This window comes from Amphibalanus amphitrite, unplaced genomic scaffold (genome assembly GCF_019059575.1).
Source record: "Amphibalanus amphitrite isolate SeventyFive unplaced genomic scaffold, NRLGWU_Aamphi_draft 000240F_arrow, whole genome shotgun sequence".
Taxonomy (NCBI): domain Eukaryota; kingdom Metazoa; phylum Arthropoda; class Thecostraca; order Balanomorpha; family Balanidae; genus Amphibalanus; species Amphibalanus amphitrite.
Genome location: NW_024881735.1, coordinates 68,123 through 90,198, shown reverse-complemented (window position 1 = coordinate 90,198; position 22,076 = coordinate 68,123). Strand labels below are relative to the sequence as shown.

The window sequence follows — 22,076 nt, the reverse complement described above, 5'->3', positions numbered from 1 at the left end:
GCCAGCCGTCGAAGAGCAGCGAGGTAAACATCCGCGGACTCCCCAAGCTGCAGCCGCCTTGTCACGAACGCATCGTACGCAGCGCTTTCGTCGAGCGCAAACGCGGCTTGTAAGGCGGCCTTCACGGCCGGTAATGATTCTCTAGCATCGGGGGAGAGCTGGGACCACACCGCGAAGGCACCGCCAGTAAGACGTAGAGGTATCACCTCGATGGCGTCCACACCTCGATGTGAACATATCAGTTCTGCCCGTGAAAGCCATTCCATCACATCAGTTGATCCGTCGAATTCCGTTATCAGCCGGGGGTCAAACTGCCCTGTTTCCACTTTCCCCGTCTTATTCTTCCCTGATCTTGGAGCCATTCTTATTTCCACTGCTAAATACGTTAAAGCCGAAATAGCTTGTGATAAGCAAATGAGAAATCAATCTGCCCGACACAAATCGTCTCCCAAAAACCACTGTATTTTTGCCTCCCCAACAATCCGACTTGATTTTCTGAAGTTGATCTCGCGCAATTTCTCGCCCTTGTGTGAACTTCACACTTCCGTATCACAGTTCACATCACAAAATTATAGCCTGCTGCCTATGGAAAAACTGCGCAAACCTCCGCCGCGCGAGTGTTAATGATATGCTAATGACCGAGTCAATGAGCCGGCGTAACAAAAGGTGGCTGCCGCCGCGGCGGGATGCGCGGGACGGACCGCCGAACTCCCCACCGTCAGTGACACGGACCCGGCGAGCGTGCGCAGCCGGCCCGGCCCGTATGCGGCACTCGTTTAATCTGGGCTGGCCAGGTAATGGCACCGCGGGTCGCCGCCGGGGTGGCAAACCCGTCATTAGCCGCGGCAAGGAGTTTTGAGCCGGGGGCACGCCGGCCGTGGACGGCACCCAACTCCGAAATGAGGGCGGGCTGACGGGGTGAGCCGCTCCGAGGACGGCATGTGGGGAGAAATGAGGACGCGAGCGGTGAAGACAACCGACCGGCCTCAGACAGGAGCCGGGATAACGTCTGAGGCCATCGTACCGAGATAGTAGCCGACAGTCCTCGATAAACATTAGCATATTCGATGGAACGGCTCAATTTGTGTCCTGGGCCGGCCGTGATTAGGGTCAGCACTCGCATCAGTTGGCGGCGATCGTCGTCAGATCTTTCCGCGCCGCCGCCGACCGCCGCGGTCTGATCGCGCCACTATCGCCGGACGGGCCGTAACGGCCAGCTCGCGTGCCCAGTCGAGACATCATCGGCCCTTTGATCGAGACGCATTACCGGACGGACGACCCGCGGACGGTCATGGGGCTCGGCGGGAACATGCGGCCTCAGATACGGCCAGAGAACGGTGAAAGGTACGGCCGGAGGCCCGGAACACGGACAGAGCACGGCAGGAGCACGCCCAGAGCACGGTGCGTCGAGTGCCGTTAGACTACCGCCAGTCTGCTGATGGGCCGTGAAATCGGTGCCGTCCACAGCCTGTCCTCTGGCGATGGGTGTGGGTGTGAGGAGGAGACAGCGGTCCTGCACACTGCAGCACGGCGGACAGGGGTCCAGAAGGGGTCGGTGGGGATGTGTCGGATCACAGCCGAGGTGATAAACAACACTGGTGGCGCCGGCAACCGCTCACAGAGGACCGAGATCAGAGTGTGATGCACCGGCGACAGCTCACGCCCGGCTGCAGCCGATGCTGTAAACAGACCGGGCTCGGGCCGCGGTGACGGTGCCGCGGCCCGAACACAGGGCACCTCCGAGCTGAACCGATCGGTGATTACCGCGCCCTCGGCGGCGGCGCCGTCCTGACGTAAGAGCGCCGCCGGGCGCCGGCCCACGCGCCCGGGACGCCATCAATATGCCCCGCAAGAAACGGCCGCGCCGAGATCGCAGCCATCTGTGATGAATGCTTTAGTTCATATCCAATCCGTCTGATGTGATTTGAAATGAAAGCCGTGGGGCACATTTGCATATACATCCATCATGCGGGTAATTTGGAGTGGCATGCACACTGTACGCATGGTAAAAACGTCCCCTCTTTGTTTTTTTGTCTGGCCGTGGTATCTCTCCCTCCTTTGTGGCGTGCTATGCTGACAACCGATTGTTCGCCGTTTTATCGCGTCTTTTATGTCGAGAAGTCAACATAAAAGAGCGTGATTTAGCGTGCGTGAACTGAAATATCTTACAAAATGTAGCTCATTAAGATGGAGAGATTGGTTGATTGCGACATCGCTTATGTGTTATTATTTCAAATGAAGTGCCCGCATTCTGCGGAGTGCCGGCGCAGCCGTCCCGGGCTCCCTCCCACCGTCCGCTCTGCTCGCTACTCCCGCTGCCATTTGTCATGTTCTGCGGCGATGGGCGGTGCTTCATTCCCGCTCCGGATATAGTCGAGCCGCATTCTGTATAATCTGCGCCACGTCCGCCGCCGCCGCGCCACTATCAGTGCCATCGCACGCCGCCAAAGACTAGAGTCGGCCGCCGCACCCGGGGTGGATTCAGGGCCAATAAATGAAAATCCAGCCCCGCTCAGGTGCCCGTTTTACCGCGGGCGGCCTCTTTGAGCGTCTCAGCTGTGGATGATTCAGTGGGCACTGGCCACTGGATCTTCGAAGATCGGGTGAGTGATACGTGGCGACCAAATCAGGAAACTGTGATTTGTGAGCGTCGTGTCGCGGAGGCGGTGGTTCCGATCGGATGTGACAGTGACGGTACCGACAGTGCACAGACATTGCGTGACACTGCGTCATCGCTATTCGTTGGAATGGTCGCACATTCCTGGATGTTTCAGCGGTGTGTAGGTTGTAGCGTCACCCGCTAGCGACTCCCTACCAGCCGTCTGAGCGTAGTTCTTCCCACGGTTGTTGAAGTCATGCCTGGTCGCTGATGGCTCTTTCCCTGCCCATCTCTCTCTCTCCCTCTCCAGGCGAGCCGGTGCCGGGAGGAAGCGTCCATCACCGACTGTCCGTGACGAACAGTGCCGCCAACACGCGCCACTTACACTGTCAGAGCGCCGGCACCGTCTGATCGGCAGGCATCACTCACGGCGCCGCCCTCTCCCGCCCCTCCACCCGGCGTCCCCCGCGTCTCTCCCGAGACCTCTCTCTGGGCAGGTGACCTCTCCAAACGGCCGCTTCATCCACGGTGACTTTTTCCGACGAATCACGCCGCCTTTTTCCTCGCGGTCCATTGTGACGACTTCATGACCAATTTTGCCTCATTCTCTGTGGCTCATCGGTCTCCGTCAGAGGACGAACACTCGTGTGACGTGTCAGGATTTTTGCTCCGCTGGCCCGTCCGGCCGAAGCACCTCTTCAGCCAACATCTTCCAGTTTTTACCCACTGCGACGGGGAAAAAGTACGCGACACTTGACGACACTTTGGCGTGTTCAGGCGCTGTGAACGCTCAATCTCCGAGCCATTGTGAGTACCTGTGGTCTGCGGTTTTTGCCGGGATAGAGTCTGTCTCCTCCCAGGCCATATCAGACATCCGGCGGACAATCGGCGGGTCGGGCGGAATTCGGGCACGGCTGAGAGGCCGTCCGGCGGACGCTGACAGGCCTGCGGAACGGCGAGGAAACGTGCGGTCTCCGCTGGCCACTGCGAGTCATTTTCCGCAGATGATTGTCTACAATTACATTAAATGGTTCGTAGATAATTGCGATGAAATGACGGGAGCTGCGCGCAGGACTTTTGAGACGCGGGGCGGCCGGTCGACCTTTTCCCTGCTCCCAGCAGCGCTGCTGACCTCTGTGCCAGACGGTAAACGGTGGCAGACCGCGCGGGCCATTCAGGGCCCGCAGCGGGTCAGCCGCGCCCAGCCCGACCCACCCGGACCGCCGCGCGCAGACAGACTCATTTCAACGCCGAAAATATGTGGGAACAACTGCGGTAAAAGCTCCATAATGGAGACGGATGCAATCCCTGTCCCACTGGTGGCTACGAATAGAGAGGTGAATTATGAGTCTGATAACACAGCCGTCAACCGCATCCTCACGCACCGCTAATTGCAATAAATTGATTCCGGGACCACCGTGGTCCATTGGAGCACAGAGTCTGGTCCATTCTCGGTCCGGTCTGGTCCGCTGGTCCCTGTGGGTCCGCTGCGGTCTCCGACCCCGCGCCGGACCGGCGACAGGGGTTCGTTCGCCCCCGCACCTGGCTTCGATGTTCGCTCATGCGGTCATATTGCTGCACGTGTCTCCGGCGCTGCGAGGCTTCCCGTGCCGCGCCGAGACGCATTAAGTGGCTTACTGTCGGCGGCGGGGCGTTCGTAGGGCCTCGGGTGACAGCCAGCCACGCCTGACCGCCTCCGCGACACGTCACGTGCGAAACTGGCACCGGAGCCCAGCTGGATACGCGGAAACGCACCCTGCATCGACCGGCCGGAAAACCGACAACCGTCATGATCGTAACAAGGCAAAGGCTCTATTATCCGCTCGAACTGTCGTAGCCCACCTTGGAGATAAGACTTATTTGCTTGTTGCTCGAGCCTCGAGATGAGGGTTTCTGGATCTCGAGGATGGACGGCGAAAATATACCACCACTGCCGCCGTTCTTGGTCGGCGCGGCGCCGTCCTCAGGGAGCGCTTCCGTCATGGGCCCGTTGCGCTGGCCGCCCGATCGGGCGCTTCCGCTGATGTCCGTGCAGTGTGGGTGACCGGTGCTGTCGGCTGATGTCCGTGCAGTGTGGGTGACCGGTGATGTCGACTGATGTCCGTGCAGTGTGGGTGACCGGTGCTGTCGGCTGATGTCCGTGCAGTGTGGGTGACCGGTGATGTCGGCTGATGTCCGTGCAGTGTGGGTGACCGGCGCCACCTGCTGTTTGCTGGCCACGTCCGGATAATGACGGCAACAGGTGGCCGCCCGGCGGGACGTCGTTAGAGCGCCGCTCTCCCAAATGGCAGACATTATGACAGCGCTCTCCAAGGAGCTCATTTCGGGCTCATTAGTGCCGGGAGATGACAGTTTGAGACAGCACCGGACTGGGGTAAGTATACGGTAGCGCGGATGTTTTCGAATCAAATATTCAGTTAGAGGTTTTCCGGGTAGTGGCATAACAATGACGAGTCTGTTTAGCATGCATACGGTCCCAGAACTGGTAGCAGTGGACATTGTTACACGTCACAGCGGTAAACTGCTGCCATTGTGCTGCATGGCACCGCAGCGAGTTTTGCAATATGTAACATCCCCACCCGTGTGCAACTCCACTCTCTTTCGGCCTCAGGTCACGGCGCCGCGATTCATGACATCACCGTTCCTCTGATCTTGGGTCATGATCGCGCCCGTCTTCCCACCGACACCGGACCGTCTCAGACCGACCCACTCGTGTCCCTCCCGTGTCCCCGAGTGGTGTCAATTTGTCCAGTCCTGTCCGCGCGGCTGATCCGATCGAAGGCGGCATGTTTCTGTCCGGGGTCCCCGTGTACCTGCGCAGTGCGCCGTCCCAGGCAGGTGTCGCGCCTCCAGTGATCTTCAGCGGGCTACCTGGCGGTGCCGACTGTGCGCCGAACCCTAATCTTCGCAGTTAGGGCCCGGCAATTTGCCGACCCAGGGGCTACTTTACCCCGTGAGCGTCCTCCAAAGGGCTGAGTGGCTCGGTGGGTATAGGATGGCGCTAATTTTACCTGACCCGATCGGGGGAGGGGTTCCATGCCGGACAAATAACAGCGTTCAAACGGCGACAGACCGACGCGAAATTCCGCACATGCTCCCCGCCGTGAGAGCGGCAAAGACGTGTTTGAAGAGCCCATATGTAGCCAGTGTTTTAGCAGTCAGAATGCTAATATACCGAGTGTTTCTGGGGGCTCTCGGGGATAATTGGCAGGCGCCCTGTCGAGGTGTGAGCTCGAATGTGACCGACCGGTTAGGAGTAAATACCAGGCTTTGACACCCCGCTATCGGCTCGACACCAGTGACTAGAGAGCGCCGTCATACTTACGGCTGACTTATACCAGGAAATGAACGGTAATCGTCTAAACTCAACCCGATATTCTGGCGATTCTTTATCACCGTAACGCAGCCCATCTGGCCCAATGTTTGAATTCCACATCGCGCGGCGTTTTGAAGTGGCCTGCCGGCGGCCGGTGCCCATGTTTTGACCCGACCGTCTCTGTATACACGGCGTGATTCACCTGTGGGCGTGACAGTGCCGCGGGCAGGGGTGGGCCCACGCTCCGCCTCTGTTTACCCGACTGCCAGCGCCCGCCGATAACAGAGAGCTCGAGTGTCGAGCGACGCGCCCCCGGAGAGGAGCAGGAACGCTTTGAGCGCCCGCGCTCCCGGCAGTCCTGGAACACCGACAGCCGCTCCGGTCACCCCTGGGTAGCGGGCCATCGGAAGGCCAGCAGGCTGACGACCGGCTATGGTCCCGTCTCTGGTCCGTTTGACTCATTTCTCAGTCTGTCGTTGAGCGGGCCAAAAAGTGTCAGCTGTTCAACTTATATGCCCGCTGCTGCTATAATTGGTCAAAGATCTGAAGTCCCGTGACTCGTGTTGAGGAATTCTGGCCCGACATTTCTCTTTTCCGACATGCGTAAAAAATTATAGTCTACGTGATGTCTTGTGAGAATACCTACACTGACCCTAATATGTAACATTATAGTTACAATGATTATGCTTTATCAACCAGAAAGCTCAACCAGAAAGAAAATTTTCGGGCTCCTAATGACGTATAGAAGCTTTAATTTTTTCTGGTCCTGTCTCAATGCGGTTGCCTGGACTGCATTTTCCCAGACCCAGACCTCTCCTCTCCGTCCCCGTCACCAACAGACTCCAGACGAAGCGGCGTCACCTGCTGACAGCCGTCCGGGCGGCGTGTGTGGCGACCGTGGCGCAGTCGCGACGTGAGGTAAACAGAGCGTCTGCAGCGGCCGGAGGGGTTGGCCCGCTGTCGTCACCGCTCCGCCGGAGGGGTTGGTCTCTGTCGACACCGCTCCGCCCGCGGTAAACACGGAGCTGCGCCTCCTCCCTCCTCAGCGCCGGGCTGCTGACCTCCCGACCGCCGCAGCCGGCACCCGCCCGACTCGAGTCTGGACTCACCCCACCGCCGCGGTCCCGACTCCGTTCCCGCCGGCGGGCTGACCGCAGCACAGATCTCCGCAAAGATTTCGCGTGAGTTTTGCCTGTTTGAGCCGAGTTTGCCGGCTCCGTTTTTCTCCATTCATCTCGCTGCGTGGCTATCTTGCGGGCCATCTCCGCAGTGCCGGAATTTCGTTTGATTGCTGCGCTCGCGGCCAGCCGGCGGCTGCAGAGTGCAGAATGCATGGCCGGCTCCTGGCGCGCCGTAACTCTCTGTGTCGGCCGTGCGGACCTACGTGCTCAGTCGAGGCGCGTTTCGCGGCGCAGGACATGATTGAAGAACGGCGTAACTCCTTGCGACGCTCAGGAGTAAAAGATGGGGAAAATCTCTCCGGCGGACAGCCGAATTCTAACCGATCCCTCACGCGTAAAGCATGGAACATTATTCAATGACTGATCCATGCATTTGTCAGGGTTAGAGCGCTGGCTGCCGCAGTAGGTACCGTGGTCCTGCCAACGTCTGAGGCCTGCACCGGTATCTGAAGCGTGCCACCTTGCGATGCTCCCCAGAACCGCACGCTTTGTGAGGAGGAAGCGGCGCTCGTGGCGCGGCGCGGCGGTTTCACGGGACTCGCTGTCGACCGCAGTTCGGCGGCTGGGCCGGCGCGGGCCGCTCGCGGTTTGACCCGGTTACATCAGAGCCCTGAAGCACCTCGGTCTGACGCACACACAGCGCTGCCGGTGCGTCTTCGCAGCTCATTTCGACACGCCCCAGCCGGCGCAATGCGACCCGCATCCCGCAACCGCCGCTCCACCCTTCACAGTTCGCCGCCCGTCGCGTAACCGAATCCGCTGTGTTGGCCCGGTAGTGGTGTCAGAGGCAGCGTCGCACAGCGGCGGGCTCGTGCCGCCGCCCGTCGTTCGGTTCGTCGGCGTCACGCCCAGGCGCGCACCCGGTGCCCAGAGAGGTGACCCGCTCACGGCCGACCTCGCGGCGCGTTACGACCCGGCCCGCCCACGACCTAACGGCGCTCGGAGCGCTTCTGAACGCCGCCCCGCCCTCGGCGCCGCGCGCGTACGCTTATGCATGCAAGATGACCCAGATGCTGAGGATGGACGGGCGTGCGCGGTGCTCCGGCGCGCACTAACTCCAATACCCGTTAGGTCCAGATATTCATCTATTCGGGAGGCATTGACGCCGGCGGCGCAGCGCGTCGTCTCGCGCCCATGCGGCTGCCGGCGCCGGTCGGTCGTTTACGCCAGTAATTAAAGGTAACCACCACCTCGGGCGTTAGTGGGTCAGTGTACCGGCCTGACGCCCGCGCTGGGCGTGTCCTACGTCGGTGGCCGCCGAGACGTCCATCTCAGGCGTCGAGCGGGTGGACGCGCGGCGCGGCGTGCGCCCAACCGCCGCCCCCGTCCCCGGAACTAGCTTTTTGTCGCCGCGCCGACCGCGTTTTTCTGAATGGCCGAGCGGGACGCGATCTCAGAGGGCGTTTGCCGCGAGGCGTTTTTCCGCTGCGTGCAGCGCGGCTCGGCAGTGAATGGGAAACGGTCGGTGGAGGTGCGAGTCACCCGGAGTCGCTCAGTCACGGCGCGTCACGCGGCCAGAGACTGCCCAGCGGGTCGCGGCCGGTCACCGACTCCGCCCAGAGCCGCCCGGCCGCCGGCTTTGTGGTCTCTCTGTCCGTGTATTCCGGGCGCCGAGGGGCGGACGGGTCGCCGCGCACGGCGGGAATTAACCCGCGCCCTGCTGGGGGTCCTGGATTTCCACGCCCTGCTGGGGGGGGGGGTGTTTGAACACCCCCCTTGTAACTCGGCTCCTGGGCCACGTAGCGATACGCGGAAGGCGGCGTTCGAAAGAGCGTAAAAAATAATGACGAAATCACTTCGGTCAATTTTTTGGTCAGGTCAAAGGTCAGGTCACCAGAGGTCATTGAAGGCAAAATTTCGCCGATTTCCAGGTCGAATGTCGAAAATTTCCAAGAAGCCAACGCATAACTCGGGAACCAATAGAGCTACAGCGCCGCGGAAAAGCGCATTCGATAGCCCTATTATCGCCCTTTCTGAGTAATTCTCTCAGATTTGACCTAACGTCAACAGTTTTGCCTGCAGGGGGCAAAAACTGCAAAAATAACCGATTTTTTCGAAAACAGTTTTTCTGCAATAACTTTTGACCCAAGCCTTGTACGAGCTTACTTTTACCGGCATCGTGTTTCTCTCGTCAAGACGCATCGAATGAACTATAACTTGACCTTGAAAGGTCAACTTGAAAATTTGACCTCAGGTCAAGGTCATGACCTGACCGGAAAGGGTCATGTTGCATATCAGTCGATCCGTATCGTCGAGCTGAACACATCTAAGGCGTTTTCATCGCTCTAGCATGCCTCTATCAAAAGTTATTTGCGGAAAACTGTTAGATACCATTCGTGACCTAAGATGACCTCAGGGCATAAACAAGGGTCACGGACACCATTTTCAAGTTCAGTGTGTCTAAACCACTTGTAATTCGGTGTTTGGGAGTGTTTATAATGTCTTTCATCCAAAAGAGGCGCATTTCAATTTTATCCCATTGACTTATAATGGGGAGGTCGCAAAATTGACCTGACCTTAGGTCATCTATATCAAAATTCTGAGATATACATTTTGTACATGCTATTGCTCTTAGCAATCGCTGAAAGTTTCAAAGCGATCGGTCACTCGGTGTAGCTATGACAGACATTGAAAGTTTTTATGAGGTGAGGTCACTTCAAGTGACCTGGTGACCTGACCTTGAATGACCTTGGTCTGAAATTTTAACAACATGTGTAGAATTGATGTATGATAAGGTGTACCAAAAACGGCGGCGCTCCGCGCCGCCGTTTTTGAGATATTTGCGAAAAACCACAAGGGGGGGTGTTCAAACACCCCCCCAGCAGGGCGCGGGTTAAGGTGTGCGGCCCGACCGTGCGCCTGTTTCACAGCTCCTTCTTCCGACACGGCCCGCAGAGCGCAACATGACAGGAGACAGTCGGGGGCGGTGGCGACAGCGCTACACCGCGAATATAACTCCGACAAACTGCCCGACAGCTGCGGATTACGGCTGCTCCCGCCGCTAGTACGAGCGCGAGTGCAACGTTACGCAACTCGGGGAGGTCTCGTAAATCAAACGCGAGAAACAACGCGTTACCTTCCGCACATCCCGGCGGCTGCTTAGCCAGAAGGCCGACCGATCCGCTTCGTTAAGCATTGGATAAATTGTTTTCGCTTTAGAATGCCTTACGGGAGCCGTCTGCAAACGAGCGATAATGGTGGGAATTACCCTACCGAGTCGACGCTGGAGCTGCCTCCGCGCCGGGGAACAGCCATCGCTCCAACGTGTCGCGTCATCGCTCGGCGCCGTGTTTTCTCGGCGGCGCCTCTCCCAGCGCCGGCCGGTCATCCCGTGGCCGCCCGTTCCCACCGGGCCGCCGCCTCCGTCGCCGGGTCACTGTGGTCCCGGAGTCCGGCGGAGGCGGCTCATTGTGGCGTCCGTCACGGCGCCCGCGAATCACGGCCACCGGCGTCACGTCAGGTGTGACGTGACGCGCTCAGGTCAGAGGTCGGCCGGTTTTCGGCCGGTCATGGCGCGGCGGCCGGGAAGTCGGGTCAGCCGACGAGCCAGTTCCTGGCCCAGATTCACGGCAGGTTCCGATACCGCTCCCGTCGCTACCTCTTGACCTGCGGAGGCGGGCCGGACCGGTGTTTGATTATCCACACCGGCGTGAGACCGAGCTGAGCGGCAGGTGCTGGAGCGTCTCGAGGCGGTCGGCGTTTGGGTTTGGGTCGAAGATCAAACAGAGGAGGGGTTGGGTAACGCTGACCGGCGTCGGCAAACTCACTAGGGTGAAGCTGCCCGACAGCTGTATCGATGTCGGTGGGCTTTGAGGCGGAGAGAAACATCGTCTGGTCAGCTCCGATCAAAGCGTGCGCTCGGGAGCAGCGCTGCTCTGATGACGGATCGATGCACTGCGGATCAACAAGCTTTCATCGCAGACGGCGCCGAGTGCTGCGCTGATCGGCAGCGCTCGGCGCAGCGTGCACGGTTCATCTGCCGCTCTCGGACCGTGTCCGTGTGGGCGGACCGTCTCGGACCCACGCCCTTCGCTCCTAATAGAGCGTTAGCTCGTCAGGGACCATCCATCACGGGTCTCGCCGCGCGCTCCGTCCTTCAGTCCGGTCCGGGCTCCTCGCGCCTGTCCCACGACCCCTCCCGTCCCGACACCAGGGGGTCGCGCGGCGGACTCCCGCAGGGGCGGCGCACAGGCCCTGTCGTCCCGCCTCCTCCTTTCTGCGCCCTCTCGGCCGCATTGAGCGGCGAGGGCCGCCCGTTCCGGTGCGCTCGTCACAGCTATTGATGGCGATCCCCGCGCGGCAGCCGCGCCGATTCTGTACGCCCGATTCGGAACACAATAGTGGCGCACACACAAGGCGTCGACAGTGGCAGGGGCGCCGGCGGGGCGCTGGGGCGGACGTGCGGCCGTCCCGTGTTAGTTTAGCTGCCGTGTGCTGGAGGATTACCGGCACCAATCGCTCTGTTCGGGGTGAGAGGTGTGCCGACCGTCTCATGCCGACAAATGAGGCCCGGGCCGGAAGGATTACAGGGGTCCAGTGACAGCGACCCAGCGGGTCGCGCTCTCGGAATTTCATTGTTCTTGCCGGTCGGTCGGCCCCTCGCGGTGGGTTCTCAATTCACTGCTCGTCCTATTCTCGTGTTTGTTCGTCCACTCTGTTCTGCCGCCGAGCTGTCCAAGGCCAGCGACACACAAATATTCATTCTCTGGGAACCGAAATCCTGAATGCTATTGTCATTCCTTGGCAGTGATGAATAGTTTATTTTTCGACATGGTTCCAAGGTGTCTCCTCTATTTCGACAGACCTCTTTGTCTAAAAAACGATGTTCCATCTTTTTCTTCTGGGCCTCGGCGGCGATCGGTCAGCGTCCCCCTCTTTTTCATCTGTCTAATCCATCACGCGCAGTGATGGCAGCGTTGCTCTGACGATTTACCTGGAAGCCGCTGGCCATCATCTACACCACATGCCGCTGCCGGGCCTCACTGACAACCCGCTGACTGGGCTTGACTTACCCCGCGGCGTCGAACGGCAGCTGCTCGCCAGCTGACGGCGCAATCTGCAGTTCATTTGGGCCACATGCTGTCCGCACTCAGCCCCGCTCAGGTGCCGATGGGAGCGATCGCAGCCTCTCAACACCACCGACTACCAGCCGCGCCAGCCTGGGCGGCTTTGTCTTAGCCTGCATTCCAGCCATCGGTGCACCGTATGTACGCGATAAAGGTCTGGCCAGACGCCAAACGATCAGAGTGTAAAGTGCAGGCGCTGCGCGTACAGGGCGGGGCAGCTGCCGCCTGAATCTCACGGCAGTCACGTTCTCAGATACCCAACAACAACACTGCAACAGATCACAGATAACGCCTGGCTGCAAAAACACTGCTCCACCCGCCGAGCGAGAGTAGGAACAACCGCCGCCGCAGGAGCACTCATCGATGTTTTCTGTTGTTTCAGGCGCTGATCACCAATGCCTCTTCGTACCTGTACACGGCTACCAATCGACGCGCCTATTTTGGCGACGTGACGGTGGTGGTGCCGAACTCATGGCCCCGCAGCTGCACGGGCGGCGCCACGCCCGGCCAGGCCACCACCCAGAGCTACCTGACGTCGGACGTAAGGGTCAGCTCTGCCCACCCGGTGTACGGCGCGGCGCCGTGGACGCACCAGGCCGGTCTCTGCGGACAGCCGGGCGCCTTCGTCCAGTTCGCCGCCGACTACGTCACCGATGACCAGCCCAGCGAGGACCGAGGTAAGAGCATTGCGACACAGGAAGTAGCCAGAGTGACCCCAACTCGAGGTGATTGATACGGTCCCTTCTAGCCATTAGTTGCAACGCGATAACCCGTTCATCTAATGCTGGCGTCCGCGGAATGCGCCGCTTCCGACCCACATTATGTGCGGCCGTTCGGCACGTTTTGAGAGCACTCATCTGGCCGGCTGACACCCCGTCATTAGCCGGCGCTGCGGAGTGCGCGTTACGGTCCACATCTCAGACACGCAGCGCGGCCGAGCTGACCCGGGCTCCGCAGCCGGCCGGAGAGCGGTCCGCCGCCTCACGGGGAGGCAGCACGGGAGCCCGGGGCGTGGGGTTGCTGCCCGGGAGCCCGCGGGCGTGGTGCGGCGCCTGTCACCGGACGGCGGCGTCAGTCGGCGCCGCCGACCGGCCGACATCGCCATCCATCACTGGGCGTCCACCGCGCCGGGCGCCTGACAGATGCGCCTGTCTGCCGGACACGGGCGCCGGCTCTGACATCGTGTCACAGGATCGCCGCGCCTGCCAAAGAACCGCCCGTCCTCTGACCAAGTGTCGTTGTTTTGTCGCAGCTCGCGTGCTGGTGCACGAGTGGACCAAGTACCGCTGGGGCGTATTCGAGGAGGCCGGCTACGCCGAGGACCCACTGTACCCGTCCTTCTACCAGCAGTCGGCCGGCCAGTGGGCGCCCACCGGCTGCGCCGACGCCACCGTCGCCGGCACCATCACACCGTGAGTACTCCACTCAGTCTTCCGGGCCATTCGGAGCACTGCGGGCTATTGTGTGGAAATACCGCCCGACACAGCCGCCGATCGAGCCCAGATTATCATATCGCGGATTATCTGAGCGAGTTTTAAACCTGTCCTCGCATGACAGCTCGACTTGTTATTGTTCTCGGAGGAAAAGTCAACCGCCTTATGCAAGATTACGACGGATACTTTTTGATACAGTTTCTGCGGGAACGAGATGTTTGATATATAGCCGGGGATTTGGAGACTCAAGGTCACTACGAGTGCGTACGCATTGTAGCACCACTAAAAATGCGCGCGATAATTGGACCAGTTTCAATGCGAGCAAACTTCCTTCATGTAATAGTACTTGTCTGACCTGTCTGCTATATCGTGGGAACGTGACGGGCGGTGTGGGAAAGAGCCGCGGCTCGGCCAGCGGCGGCCGGTGTTTTATGCTCCGATGGCGCTGCACGGTAGCCAGGTTTCACGTGAACTGTCCGTGTGGCCGTGACTCGAGAGAATCGCCGGGTGCTCCTGCAAGTGGTTTGCATGACCCATGAATCTGAACGACCTGAGTCTGACAGAGGCGGCCCACTCGCCGTGTGTGTTCCAGGCCCGGATGCGAGCCCAGCTCCAACAAGTGCACCTTCGTGCCGCTGACAAACTCGAGCGACTCGACCGGCGAGTCTGCGCTGCACTCGTCCGCCCAGGTATGTACCGCAGTTCCGGTGGTTGTGGCTGGGTCCGCTGCCGATGATAAGATTTAGGGCCCGCAGTGTAACGGCTCCCTGAGCCAATTTGCACCGGGCGGTTCCGTTCTCTTTGTGGTCTACGCGATCCCTCTTTGTAAGTCTTGCGGTAGAGCGCCGTCATCGGTACAGCCCCTCCGCTTTGTGGTCGGGGGCCTGTGTGTAATTGTCAGGAAAGGAGAGCACTATGCGGCCGAACTATGTGCCGATCGCCGGTTTTCCTGCTGGCGCACCTGTCATTAATCACTGGCCGGGAAAATCGGTGCAGCTGCGCGGTTCGAACGAACTCCGTCATCGCAGAGGCGCGCCGTGCAGGAAGGATGTGAGGAAACTGCTTCCTGCGCATTTTCGTCATGTCTGTAGCCTGATCTGGTATGCGATGCATCATGTACCCCCTCCCTCTTTGATTACTACCCCAGCACAGGGGCAATCATTTCTCACAAAAACGCGGCAGCGGCCGGCGCCGGTCTGATTGCATCTCTATCTAAGGCTGAGTGGTGCGGGACACGCACGAGGCGCACCTCCGTACCGTGCTCACTCCTCTGTCCGCTCTCTGCCCCCCTCCGGCCTCCTCACCGCTGTAAAAACCGGCCCGCTCTCCACCCGGCGCCGGTTAGCGGCACGCAGCCGTCAGAACATGTCGGACCGGCTGATCTCCAGTGGGCATGACCACGAGCGTGTTTTCGATGCCCACCTAGCGATCGTGACTGGGTCCTGATACAGATCCAATTCGTCTGCCCAGATGCAGCCGACAAGATCGATGCGTTTTTGTGGTCTCATTATGGGATCGTGAGTTCAGTGGCTACCTAATCTGATAAAGAGAGCTTTGCCGTATACGGATCACTTAGTTGTATCGCGTGCTACGGCACGAGCACTTCCCTTAACTCGGACACACATCGTGATTTACGGACAATAAAGATCGGACTCTAATGGCTGTTGGCTCGTGCTGTTACAGGCGAAGCCGTTCTGCGATTCCGACAGTCACGACGGGGCGGCTCCGACCAAGCACAACTTGTTGTGCGGCGAAAGGTCCGTCTGGGAAGTGATGCAGAGCCACGACGACTTCCGCGGTGGCATCAACCCGCCCAGGATCGAGTCCAGCCCGCCGCCGGTCGACTTCAGCGTGGTCAAGGCTGCCCCGGATCGCTTCTTCTTTCTTCTCGAGAGCTCGGCCACGATGCGCCAGCAGGAACGCTGGGACTTTGTCAGCAGCTCCATCCGCAAGTTCGTCAACTGGGACGCTCCGACGGGCATCCAGGTCGGAATCGGCCACTTCGGCTCCTCCTACACGACCGACCGCAACCTGACCACGGTGCCCGACCTGCTTATGGGCCGCGGCGAGCTGGCCAACCTGCCGCCCATCGCCGACGATGTCATGGAGGACAACAAGAGCTGGAGGGCGGCCGTGGACGGCGCGCTGCAGTCCCTCGGAGACCGGGCGCCCGGCTCCACACTGATCTGGGTGACGGGCAACCAGCAGAACAGTCGTAACCAGCCCAGCGACGCCGACATCGACTACATGACCGTCAGGCTGCAGGAAAACAGGGTAAGTCGATCGACCCAGGAACTGACGCTGTCTTTCCTCGGGCTGATACTGATAGTGTCTGTCAGAAGGCTGCATTTTTGTTTTGAGGATTTTCGTGGTAGAGATCGGCAGCGATTTTGATACTTTCCGCGTAATCAGTGTGGTTTGATAACAGAATGAACGTCGATGTCTAAAATTTTTGGTAACATCGGCCTAAGTATTTATTTCAGCTTTATGTGCTGCTTGCCAATAGGGCAAGCTTTTCGTCATTTCCCTAAGCCTACAATTATTACTCAAAGTCTATTTTTCCCACGTCATTACAACACGTCTTCTTCCTTCAGGTGCGGCTAGTGATGGTGTTCTACCCCAACGAGACCCCGGGTTTGTCACGCGTTGCCACGGCGACCGGTGGCGACGTGATCCTGGTGGAGGACTCGTGGCTGGGCGACCAGACCTCTATCAGCGTGTTCCACGCGCTGGCTGACGCCTACGTGCACGCGCTGGACAAGTACATCTCGGACAAGCGGCGGCTGATGGTGCGCGTGGAGGACCAGCAGTTCGTCGGTAACGGCCAAAAGGTGCGCGGCAGATTCCTGATCGATACGACGCTGGGCGTCAACACCACGCTGACGGTGCTGTACAACACGCGCAGCGAGATCGGCCACGTGAAGCTGCGGCGGCCCGGCGGCGAGCTGCGGTCCGTCTACATGTACCCGGACACCACCAACCACCTGCAGTACATCCGCATCGACCCTGTGGTAAGTCGGGACCTGACTGCTGCAAGGAAGCGTTCGCAGAAGTCGCTGACAGTCATTTATGCTGGCACAGCAGATTGTATCGAGTCAATTTATGATTTGGAGCGAAAAGATAACATCGTGCAACGGTCCAAGGCGTTTCTTTTTAGGCATTGCGGGACATATATAAAGTCATTAAGAGGCTTTGCGCGGAGCTTGATCAGCCTTACATGCAGACCTGTAAAATGCGGACACAATGCACCATGGCCTCATGCGGTTTTGCCCTCCGTTTTCAGCAAGGAGAATGGGAGTACGTGATCGACAACCTGGCTCCGTCGCACAGCAGCATCGTCGTGCAGGTCATGTCCTCGCCGTCCTCCTCGGAGGACACGGTGCGGACAGAGGTGTGGACCAGCGCCGACGCCACGGGCACCCTGAACGCCACCGGCGCGCCACTCATCGTCTACGCCTCGGTGAGTGATGCCGTGCACGACTCCTCTCGCGCCCGCCGTCCCCGTTCCATCAAACCCGCCCCGAGCCGAAAAACGGCCGGTCGTTTCGATAAATCAGCGCGCGGCTGATGTATGGCCGTAATTGAGAGCGCGTCTGGGCGCCGGCGCGGCGGCCGCTCTCGGAAAGTGGCGCGCTCACGCCCGCGGGTCGTCCACAGGTGATGCAGGGCAGCGCGCCGGTCATCAACGCTCAGGTGGAGGCGGTGGTGACCGGACCGGACGGCCGCGAGGCCACGATCCAGCTGCTCGACAACGGCCTCGCAGGTGAGGATCGCCTATATCGGTGGCCAGAGCTAGGCTGTAATGACATGGCGCTGATGGCTGTTTTACACTGAGATATCGAGGCACGTCAATTATGTAGGGGCTCGTAGCTTGGCTTCTAATAATCGAAACACGTGCTTATTACGCCTAATATATCATTTGACGTTTATCAGGTCATGCAAGCCCAGATCAATTCATTCAGAATAATAAGCTGTTTGGTGACACGGTGAACCGGGCAGCTATACCTCCGAGTTCTCTCACATCACTTCTGCATGTAGAAGTTATTTAATGACCGACAAAAGGAGTAAATGATACCATGTAACGAAAGCCAACGAAGACGTCACGGCTGATCGCGCCTTTTGTCGGCAGTTCCGGACATCCTGTACGGCGACGGCATCTACTCGCGCTACTTCGCCGAGTTCGGCGCGCTGTCGGACGCCGGTCAGCTCTTCACCGTGCGGGTCGAGGTGGGCGGCGCGCGCGCGCGGGTCGTCACCGGCCGTGACCCGGCGGCGGGGCCCTGCTGCGGTTCCACGGTTGGCCCCATCACCTCTGTGCCGATGTTTGACCTGCGACGCACCGCCTCCGGCGGTAGCCTCCTGGTCACTGGAGACGCCGACCCAACGGCCGACCGGTACCCGCCCAACCGGGTCACCGACCTCCGCGCAGAGACCAACGCTGACGAGCAGACGATCGCTTTCAGCTGGTCGGCGCCCGGCAACGACTTCGACAAACCAGAGACCAGAGGTGAGACCTTATACCATGCATCATTTGCCACCGTGGTGGGACCACGTAATTTGTCAGGGCATCGCATCAACCAGAGGTTTATGAAGATGCCACTTTCTTCCAAAGTATGCATCCACCAAGATGAAGTCTGACCGTTTGTCATCATATGTCGTTTACATAACATGGTTTTGGTGATGGCCGATAGAAGAAACGTGAGGATCCCAAACATTGAACCATCTTTTCTCTTCTTGCAGTTGCCCACTACGAGGTGCGTTTCTCGGAGAGCCGGGACCAGCTGCGAGACCACTTCTCTGAGTGTGAGACCGTCTCCGAGTGGAGCCAGCCTGAACCGGCCGGTACCCCCAGCCTCGCCGTCATCGACTTCCACGCCGTCAACACCATGTTCTTCTTCGCTATCCGTGGCGTCGACGAGGCCGGGAACGCAGCCGAGCTTTCCAACATCGTGTCGCTGGTGATGCCGCCGCCGCCGCCGACATCGACCACGCCTGCTCCGACCGGCGGCACTGCCGCCCCCGTGCAGCCCACGCCGGCCGCCTTCGACAACCAGCTGCTGCTGATCGTGCTGCTCTGCGTGGCAGGAGTGATGATGCTCATCATCCTGATGGCGCTCTACTACTTCCTCTGCCACCGACGCAGGAAGCCCGACCCGGGCACCGGAGCCAAACAGCACATCACGACCGTCACCGTACCAACTGTGGAGAGCCGCGAGCCCACGCCCGTCAAGATCGCCTACGACCTGGAGAAGGAGGATCACGGCCGCAGCCTGTCCTCGGAGGGTCCCACGCCCGTCATGTGGACCGCCTCCAACATCCTCAACACCTCGGAGCGGCCGTACACGCCATCAGAGTCGCGCAACTACGGCCACTACAGCGCCAACCTCCATCTGGGCTCGGCGGCCGGCCGGGCGCGCTACAACAGCTACCAGACGCCCTACGTCGAGGACATGACCTACGACGGCCGCTCGCTGGTCAGCACCCAGCCGTCCGACTCGTTCCTCTCGCTGACGTCCGACCCGCGGCAGCGCAACAACAACACGCTCTCGGAGGGCGGCGAGCCGGCCGGCTGGCCCAGCGACAAGGACTCGCTGGTGGCGGCGCAGCAGCGCGGCCGGCCGGGAGGCCGAGCGCCGCCGCCCACCCTGCCCAAGCCGCGCCTCGACGAGGCTCCGCACGGCTCTCGAGCGTCCATCGCCGGCGACAGGAAGCGGCGGAACGTGACGCAGGTGTAGGGCGGCGCGGCGCGGCCGGGCGCCCATCCAACTGTGATCCAGAGACGTGGCGGTAGGCTCCGCGACACTGTGCTGTGTGTACATATTTATCGCGCGTATGGACGCTGCTCGCAGACCGGTGAGAGAGAGAGAGAGGCACACAGACTGAGACATTGACTGGCAGTGTGGAGAGCTGCCCACCAGACTGCACACGTGGTCTGCTGTTTTGTTTGCACACAGATCGCTGGTGAACGCTGCGACCGTTGAAGCTTCACGTGATGGCTGAATTTTATCGTCTGCATCGTCTTTGTTACGCGCCTGAGTTTCGCTTTGTTGCCTATGTATGTCACCGATCACCGATGTATCGACGGGATCGACCTATGATCGTGGAACGCAGCGATCTCTCCGACAACTCATTTTGCTTGCACATTATCACTGGTAGGAACGGTACTTGTGACGTGTACATATTCATATCATCAGCTAGGATAATGGGTGTGAGCGCGTGTGCTGACTAGTCAATGTGTTCTGACTAATACATGTGACATCAATAAAATAACCTTGTATTCTTTGGCTTGGAGAGATGAACCGCGCCACTAGATGCCAGCGGTGCGCGTACCTAACCACAACCAGTCAGCTGAGGTCTTATTTTGCACGTGAGCACGCACAAAGTATTCGTTCGGGGACCATCATTGCGTCGCTGGTTTATCGCAAGTAGCGTTGAGCTGGATTTTTTTTTGCACATGTATTTCCCAGTAAATAGGTAAAAGGGATAATAGGGATCATCAGGGCTTAAAACTTTAAAAAGATCACTTGCTTTGGCCATTTATCCATTACTCAGACTTTGCTTATCCATTAACCCGCGCACCGACGGGGGTCTGCGCCAACTTAGTACCGACGGGGGGGGGCGGATGACCGCCCCCCCCTGAGATCTCGAGAACGAAGCAAGATAGCGACAAGCGGTAAACGGCATCGGATACGCACGGTCAAGATCTACAATTTTTACTAAGGTCATTTTCAGGTCAGGTCAAAGATGACGTCACAGGGGTCGAAAAAGTCAAAATGGCGGCGCTAAATATGGAGAGAGTTTTTCTCGAATAACTTTCGAATTAGTCAAGATAGGAACAAACTAAGGGCATCATCGTGATCCTCTCGTCAATCCGCATCGAATGATATATATGTTGACCTCGAAAGGTCAAGGTCAAAGGTTGACCTCAGGTCACGTGACCTCGAGGTCATCATGTATATCATTCGATGCGTCTTGACGAGCTGAACACAATGAGACCATCCACGCGTCTGTATCTTGTTCCTGTACGGAGTTATTGGCCAAAAACCTTTGGTGACCTTTGATGACGTCACATGACCTCACAGCTGCCCAACAGCAAAACAGACCTCAAGGTAGTGAAGGTTGATCGTATATGAAGTCATGTATGGTATATGGGGCCATTCCGACCCGTTTTAGTGGTAAAAACAGGGAGTTGATTTTTCCCCCATTGACTTATAATGGGGAGGTCGCGAAATTGACCTGACCTTAGGTCACCGATATCAAAATTCCGAGATATACAAATTGTAGCTACTAATGACCTAATAACATCCTGCGACTTTCAAAGGCCTCCGACATCTACTGTAGCTCTGGCACGGTGACAAAGTTGCAAAAAAGTGACTTGAGGTTGGGTCATTCAAAGTGACCTGGTGACCTGACCTTGAAAGGTAGGAGGTTCAAACTTGCACACCATGTGTAAAATTGATAAGGGAATAGTCATACCAAATTTCGCGGCGCTACGCGCCGCGGTTTTCCCGCTATTCGCGAAAAACCTCAGGGGGGGGCGGATATCCGCCCCCCCCCCGTCGGTGCGCGGGTTAAATCCCGATTGTTCCAATTGCAACCGTTTTAATTATAGTGGCCTGCACTTATTTCATCAATGAAGTTGTCAACAATCTGGGAAATTTTCGTGAGGTATGCCTCAAAATCCTAATAAATCCTATGTGATTTCTCAACCCGCGCCCCGTTGAGTTCTGGCAGGTTCCACGTCCTGTTGGAGGGGAGGGGGAGGGCAAAGGGCCCCCCGTCGTATCGTTCGGAACCAATAGCCGGATCGGAAAAAATCAAACGGCAATCGAAAGAGCTCATCGAGATGCACAACATAAAATACGATGACCTTGATATTTGACCTGTGACGTCACAGGGAGGTCAAGCTAGGTCAAATCAGTCCAATTTGCAACGACGAGCAGTGAAGTCGGTCATAAAAATGAAATCTAAGTTTTCAAAATCAGTCTGGATATGATGTATATGATACCTAGATCTCGCATGTGGATAGTCACCTGAGTGGATGATAACCTGTGACGTCACAGCAGGGTCAGCCTCGACCAATCAGAAAACACTTTGGTGAATCGTAAGGAAAGGCATGCTAAATTGTGAATATTCGAGTCTTCATGAAGACATGTGATACCTATAGGTATGCATCCACAGAAACCTCCGTGGCCGTTTTTTACCTATGACGTCACAGGAAGGTGAAATAAGGTCAAATTGTACGGGTTTACAACGAAAAACAGTTTTTACGTAAAAGTGACTTTAGTCACGTATAGGATCATATTCAGTCAACAAAAGGTTGATAAGAATCATAAATATTACTCCTGACTGATTCCAAGCACAAATACCGAAAATATTGTGACGTCATAAGAACAGCCGCTACTTTTTCAGTCATTCAAATGGCTATATCTCAGGCAGTTTTAGAGATATTTGTGAATATTAGGCTTGTGTAAGGCCAGT

At 58.3% G+C, this 22,076-nt stretch overlaps 1 protein-coding gene across 1 annotated transcript in view; it reads left to right on the top strand.

Annotated features, from left to right (window-relative positions):
* LOC122386086 (calcium-activated chloride channel regulator 4A-like) overlaps nt 1-19,862 on the top strand; it is a 28,230-nt gene extending 8,368 nt beyond the window's left edge. The window contains exons 2-10 of the mRNA XM_043374898.1: nt 12,545-12,839; nt 13,415-13,574; nt 14,188-14,284; nt 15,279-15,869; nt 16,190-16,606; nt 16,879-17,055; nt 17,253-17,358; nt 17,725-18,102; nt 18,336-19,862. Coding sequence (XP_043230833.1) covers nt 12,545-12,839; nt 13,415-13,574; nt 14,188-14,284; nt 15,279-15,869; nt 16,190-16,606; nt 16,879-17,055; nt 17,253-17,358; nt 17,725-18,102; nt 18,336-19,330 — 3,216 coding nt within the window. The 3' untranslated portion in view covers nt 19,331-19,862. The remainder of the gene's footprint in view (nt 1-12,544; nt 12,840-13,414; nt 13,575-14,187; nt 14,285-15,278; nt 15,870-16,189; nt 16,607-16,878; nt 17,056-17,252; nt 17,359-17,724; nt 18,103-18,335) is intronic.
* The last annotated feature ends 2,214 nt before the right edge of the window (nt 19,863-22,076 follow it).